The sequence below is a fragment of the Coffea arabica genome, chromosome 1e (genome assembly GCF_036785885.1).
Source record: "Coffea arabica cultivar ET-39 chromosome 1e, Coffea Arabica ET-39 HiFi, whole genome shotgun sequence".
Lineage (NCBI taxonomy): Eukaryota > Viridiplantae > Streptophyta > Magnoliopsida > Gentianales > Rubiaceae > Coffea > Coffea arabica.
This window is the reverse complement of record NC_092311.1, coordinates 32,408,108-32,415,291: the sequence shown is the minus strand read 5'-3', so window position 1 is coordinate 32,415,291 and position 7,184 is coordinate 32,408,108. Positions and strand designations below refer to the sequence as shown.

Here is a 7,184-nt window from a genome sequence, read left to right as displayed (position 1 = left end):
AAAGGGTCAGAGAATTTTATTTGTGACCATCTGAAAATAGAATAGAATATACATAATAAATAAATAGAAAAAACAGGAGAAGCCTTCCATTTCATTAAATTCAAAATGCATCAAGACTTCACAAAAAGATAAATATACAGACATGATTGCTATTTAAAGACATATCTAGCCCAAACCTTTATTTCCTTGCACAAAACAATCTATATTAACTGAAATGAGAATAAAGGTTCAAAGAATGAAAGCAATTTGTTTTAACAAAAGATCCAGACTACCGTCTTATCTGGATATAATCTAGACAAAAGGCAATCCCCTTAAATTTATCAAAATTTCCTTCGAAATGGAAGATAATCAGCAGTCCAATTCTGAATGGCTCATTCGGTAATTGACAAAAATTCTGAATTCTCTGATGGCTCCTCATTACAAATGATCCCAACAAATAATTGAGATATATCCACTTCAATCTCCTCCACAGGATTCTTTGTTTCTGGCATGATCACCTCTGATGGACGAGAAAAAGTGTGATATAGCGGTGGGACATTTAAGACTGTTTGTTTACCCTTCTTTCCAACTTGTTTTCGAACTTGCATTTCTCTTCTATCCTTGGCAGTTGGATGAAATCCCAATCGAAATATATCTTTTTGCGTCGGGATCTCTATTGACTCCAAAATTTCTTGCAATTCCCGCCCAAGACCTTTTCCTATTTCATATCCACCTCGAATCATCTCCCTAGCCATCATAATACTGGCTTCTGGCAAGTCTGATTTAGTCAACGACTTATCTTTGGATACCCAACCCACAGAGACGATGTCAGCAATATATGAGATGAAATTGGAGTCCTTTTTCTGTCTTCACTTTTGAATTTTGTATCAACAATCATGGTACAGTCATCCTCAGCAAACACAGTGATGTATTGATCATTCACAATAAACCTCAACATTTGATGTAGAGAAGATAGCACTAAATTGGAAACATGTATCCAAGATCTTCCAAACAAAATATTGTAAACACTAGAGAAGTCCATTACTTGGCAAGTAACTTGGAATTGAGCAGGGCCTATCTCCGATACCAGATCTATTTCGCCCATAGATTCTCTCCTTGAACCATCGAACGCTCTAACCACAGTTGCAGACGGGCGGAGTTTAACGTCAAGAAATCCAAGTTTAGTGAGAATGTTCCATGAACAGATATTCAGCACTGACCCATTATCCACCAAGACTCTCGGCAACAGCTTTCCATTGCAGCGGATAGATATATACAAGGCTCTGTTATGGCCGATCCCTTCTGCAGTCAGATCGTCATCGAAGAAGGCAATATGATTAGCAGCAAGTACATTTCCCACAATATTAGAAAATTTATCCACCGGAATATCTTTAGGTACTTGAGCTTCGTTTAGGATTTTGAGCAATGCTTCACTGTGTAGCTCGGAGATCAAGAGAAGATTCAGAAAAGAAATCTGAGCAGGCATCATATCCAACTGTTCTACTATTTTGTACTCACTTCTCTTCAACATCTTTAAAAAATTCACAACTTCATTTTCAGACACAAGAGGCTTGGGCGTCGGAGATTTAACCTTGGTTCTAGACTGAACATCAATTTCAGAGTTTTTCACAATTCTCCCAGACGTGGTAATAGTAAATTCCTCTTCCTTTAAGCATTTTTTATCTCCAATCAACAGAATAGACTCCTCGTAATTCCATGACACCTCTTGCAAGTTATTGATAGGCATTTGTTCCGAAAATTCAAGAATGACAGGCTCTAATATATCCCATTCAAAAGATGGTAGATCCAGAATAAAATGAGCTTTAGAATTGTCAACCTCGGAAGGCCCTCTTTCTACTATAAATGGTTCCTCTTTTTCAAACACAAAAGATCTCAACTTTTTCTCAATATTATCCTTAGTCATGGACTCTTCAGCAGACATCAATTTTCTCATTCTCACGTGGTCGGTCTCCATTACGCCAAACATCTCAGTTTCATCTATAATGTACTGAGTGGGATCGATAAAGTTTTCATCAGCGATAATAACCCCCACAGTGCTCCCATGCTCAGGTAAAGGATTCTTGTTGACATTCGGTCCTTGCTCTCCCTTTCTTTTAAGAAGGATGTCTCCAGAATCAATCATGTCTTGAATCTTATATTTTAAAATCCAACAATTGCCAGTGATATGACCTGGACTCCCAGAATGATAAGCACAGATTGCTTGCGCATCATAACTTGGAGGAATGCCTTTGGAATAAAGTTTGGGAGGAACGGTGCCAATTTTTCCAACTGCTTTTAACTGCTCATACAATTGATCAATAGGTCAGCCCAAGTTGGTGAAGATTCGAAATTGCTTCTGAGTTTGGATTCCGCTGGTTTGAAAAGGATTTTGAGAAGGGTTATTATTTTGCAGGGTTGGTCTGGGATGATAAATGGGACATGAGTGATTTTGAAAGATAGGTTATGAGGTTGGAGGTAACGGTGAAATATTCAAGTGACTTGGTCGAGATTGATGAAATTGGGTAGTAGTGTGGTAGACTGGTTGAGGGTTAGGATAATATGGATAAGGAACAGAATATGTGGGATGGTTTCAGATTTTGGGTCTAAAAGACGGGCCTTGATCCCATATAAAAGCAGTTTCTCCTTCTTTCTTCTTGAATGTGGGCTTTTTCCCATTATTGTTTTGATTTTGTAGAACATCCAATTGCAACTTTAATGCAGACACATTAACAATCTTCCCTGCTTTGATAAATTCATCATACTCCTCCAACTTGTTAATGATAGCAGCAAACGAACTTCCAGTCATGCGAAAGATCTCTTCAAAGTAGGGTGGATCGTGAGTCTTGATGAAAGTACGAACAATTTTCTCCTCAGTCATAGGAGGCTCCACTTTGGCAGCTAACTTTCTCCATTGCTTTCCGTAGGTCTTGTGATCTTCCGATGGCTTTCTTTCGTACCCTCCAGTGTTGTTCGTGTTGGTGCCAACTCACAGTTAAATTCATATTGCTTCACAAAAGCTGTTGATAGATCCAACCAGGTTTTGACCTCTCCAGACTTTAAATTTGAATACCAATCTAAAGTATCTCTCTCCAAACTTTCTGGAAATAAACGCATAGGCAAATTTTCATCATCCACGGGTTTACCTAACTTATTGGCAAACATCTTGAGATGCGTCTTAGAATTTTCAGTTCCATCATACTTGCTGAATTTGGGAGTTTTGAATCCCAATGGTAGCTGAATATTTGGGAAAAGACACAATTCATCGTAGTCCAACCCACCATGCCTGCTCAATCCTTGATTCTTTTTCATAAATTTGTCGAATCGATCCAACCTTCTCAACAGGTCCTTGTCAATAGGCGCGGGTTGTTCCTCCATTGTCGGCTTCCCTTAAGATGCAATATCTAGTACAAAAGGCTATGTAATGTGGTGGTGGGGTCCCTGAGGGTTGGGAGGAATGTTCAGATTAGTTTCTGGATGGGTTTGAAGGATTTGACTACTGGTTGGATTCATCAATGTATAATTCGGATGCATATAGGAAAAGTCTGAATTTAGTCGGGTAAAGGTATTTTCAAGAGAATTAGCGAAAGTAGGAAGGAAAGTTGTTTAGGCATTGGATATGTGGGATGGTTGATGGTCTTGTGCAGATGGGTGATTATCAACAGGTTCTTGGTCGTTCGGGACACCACCACCACTATTACTTGCGGCCAACTGATCAATTACATGCCTCTGTACGGCCATTTCAGCACTTAACTCACTGAACTTGCCAAGTACTTCACTTAACTGAACTCACAATGCTATGAAGTCCGGTGACATAACTATAGCAGATCTTTCCGAAGTTTCTGGCACTGAAATCATGTTTACAGGCTGTCTCAAGCCTCTACTTCGGGACCTGGTAATGATGGGACTCCTTCGGGTAGCTATTGTGAAAAATACTTGATAGTGGAAAAAAGAAACTGATTTAGGAATGGATTTTCTGTCAAATTACTGTAATTTATTCAAGAAAAAGGAAAAAGACATGAGTTAGTAGATATTTAAATAATTCGGATGTATGTCCTATGGGGGAGCCCTTTTTACGCCAGGGTCGGCCTAACATGATGTACTACTTTCGGGGTAAAATTCCAATTTCAAACCTGTAAGTGAATGTAGAAATCAAAGTAGAAATTCTCATTAAATACTGACAAGTTTAATCATTTTTTACAGATTCATTGATAGTTCAACTGACCATTTTTACAAAATCCTCATGCCTTGCTAAACTAGTATGTTGAGACTCCTTAGAACTTCCTATACTAAACTTTCGAATTCCTTTTTGAATTTTGTCAAATGCATCTAGTGCTCTTTCCAACTTTTCAATTTTTCTTGTCTCCCTCTTTAATTGTGATCGGGCGTCCTCCAAAGCATGATCGGCCACTATAAGCTGTAATTGGTAATCCTCGAGCTCTTTCTTCAACTTGTCTATCTGCTCTTCAGGGCTAGCGGGAGGAAACTGTGACTTCTCTCTTGCTTGTTCGACTGTCAGTTTGACCCACTCATTATATTCTGAAATGATCTTGGGCTCCAATTTGTTAACTTGATCCAAGTGCAGGTTCTCTAAACCACGCAGATTTCCCCAAGCTTCCAATACCATGCTCCGACTCTCAACAATTGTGTTGAATCTGATATTTTCAATCTCTCGTATCATCGAAATTTTTTGTGGATACCCAAATTGTCTCATGACTCGTTGCAGAACATATGCGACCAATCCATTGGTACTTGTTAGGGGGATAAAATTGTGTTGGGTAGTCGTGAAAATCGGATCCCTAACTTTTGTCCAATCCAAAATTCATTGTATCTTATCGGGTGTCAAGTTATCGAACTCTTGAATAAACTGATTCGGAGATGCAATTCGATAATACTTTTTGACCCTTTCTCGGTGTGATTAGATCCAATTCTCTGTGGGGAGGCAAGATCCCAAGGGACTGAGCGTTCTCTTCGCTAGATGCTCCATTGCCCACATTTAAAGTATCAAATTTGACCCATGGAAGAAACCTCTTTTCTTTTGACATTCAGTAGCGGCTGTGAAGATGTCAGCAATGATTATAGGTACCAAGGTAGGGGTCGTTCCATTAATTCCCAGAAATAGACTCTGAACCATGTTGATAGTGGAAAATGTGATCTTTCCATGCTTCTGCGGGAACAACAATAGATTGACCAAAGCTAATCCAAACTCTTGGACTCGCTTCTCTTCTCATTGTTCTTTACTTATGAAAAAATCAGCTCGATACTGTTCATAGGATTCTCTTTCTCCAAATCGTTCACACAGAAACTGTAAAGGGCACGATCTCACATCCGGGTGTTGGTTCATGCTAGCTTGCCTTAATCCCAAAAACCTATAAAACTGTTCTCTTGTTCTACTAGCTGGATATATCATACGGTAACCTTTCCCAGGCATCTGCAATAGTCCTTATATTTCTTCTAAAGTCGGTGTTAATTCACATTCACCGAATCGGAAAATAGAACCTTCTGGATCCCAATACTCAAGCAAAACTTGAATGATCGCAACATTTGGGATTATGTTTAGAAGACTCGGTAAATGCCCCACATACTTGAACAGTCTTTTCACCTCATGTGTCATATTATTTTTCTAGTCTGTCAGTTCCCGAGGTATCTGGTTCAGCATTCTGCACGGAGCCATTTGAAGAGACATTTCACTTTTAGTACCTTATCTCGGGATTTTACCCCTTAAGTAATACAAAATTGTAAACATGCAGGTCTCATTGGATTACATATCCAAGACACGAGATGACTTATTCCTAACATGGGATTCCCTATGCGATATTCCCTCTATGGTTAATGCATGATGACAATTTATCAAAACGTATTAACTATACAGTGAAATAATTAAAATATGACCTAAAAGTGCCCCATTTAAATGCCGGGGTAAGCCTAAAATGATGTGCAATACATATGCGTATACAATTTAAACATGCTTGATATAAAAAGGCGGTCTTATCCGAAACGAGTACCATGTCTGGACTTTTATTTCTAAGGTTTGTGTATGCAAAAAAGGAGAAAACAAGGAGAGGTTGGTTTAACAAATAACACATAACATGTTGGGACAATAAATTATACAAGAATGAAAAGTAAAGAAAGCGAAGAAAGAGGGGTGGAATCCCTTCTCTCGTGTATAGTGTCACTAATTGGGTAAATTTGACTCTATCCTAGATAATTTCTAATATGGATGCATGAGATTTGGCTCACTAATGCATTTAGACTCGATAAGATTTCAGACTCCCAAACCTTCAGACCAAGAGGCGAAGGGTCATCAATCCCAAGGCCTTCGGTCGGAGGTTTGAGTGATCCCTTAGGTATCGCTATGGGCGTATGGCACACCATCCGCATATCTAAGGAAATCGATCCTAATCTTACAAGGAAATGTGGAATGGCGCCCACGAGAAAAATAAAAATAGAGTGAAATTAATGCATGCACGTATGAAGTGCTTCCTTTTGAGCGAAGGGATTATAATTAAAACAGGCGCGAAGGCTCTAAAGTGATATTTTCCCCCACCCAAGATGCAAGCGCGATACAAGTATATAAACATAAATAAATAAAAATAAATAAACAAATCATCGCATACGCGAAAATCGAGAGACAGCCGCGTGTGTGAATAATCCTAAAAGTAAGGAAAAAGAAATATGCAACCTAAACATCCGAACATGATAAGTGAAAAGGTTTAGAAAGAGAAAAGATAACTAAACCAAGTGTTTGGACTCTCTAGGATCCCCAGTGGAGTCGCCAAGTTGTCGCCCCCCATTTTTCGAGATGAAAAAATAAGTATTTATAAAAGATGTGATTTTTATTTAAGAATAAATGAAAAGGACCTAGAATGGGACTTTAAAAAATGCGACAGTTTGGATCCAAAATTTAGTCAAAAGGGTTTTAAGGAAAATAGGAGTCGCTATTTGGTATTGAATTTTGGTGTTTCAAGTCACCCAAAAAGTATTTTTTGACAAAAATAAAATAAAACCCTTTTCGACAACTCCAGGTTTTTGAAAAATAAGAGAAAATAAGTTCGGGAGTCACGGTTGAAGAAAGAGAAGGCAAATGTTCGATTAACTCAAACCTAAGGCACCCTTTCAACCTAGTCTAAACTAGTTGCAATGTTTAGTAAAAAATTTTCTTAATCTAACCCTTAAATTTATCATGTTTGAATGTTTCCTACATGGAT

General features: G+C 38.4%; 1 protein-coding gene across 1 annotated transcript; it reads right to left on the bottom strand.

The window, feature by feature from the left end:
* Positions 1-766: 766 nt before the first annotated feature.
* On the bottom strand, positions 767-2,857 carry LOC113693116 (uncharacterized). The gene is made up of 2 exons (XM_027211695.2): positions 2,678-2,857; positions 767-2,278 (listed from the first exon to the last, which is right to left on the bottom strand). The coding sequence occupies exons 1-2, from the start codon at positions 2,855-2,857 to the stop codon at positions 767-769; spliced, it is 1,692 nt and encodes a 563-aa protein (XP_027067496.2).
* Between the last annotated feature and the right edge of the window lie 4,327 nt (positions 2,858-7,184).

What these genes read in the sequence shown, in the direction of transcription:
- LOC113693116 (XM_027211695.2), bottom strand. Translation starts at nt 2,857, where the DNA reads ATGACTGAGGAGAAAATTGTTCGTACTTTCATCAAGACTCACGATCCA. An exon ending in CATTAAAGTTGCAATTGGAT is followed by an intron (nt 2,279 to 2,677) that starts GTTCTACAAAAT and finishes TTGTATGAGCAG; the next exon opens with TTAAAAGCAGTTGGAAAAAT.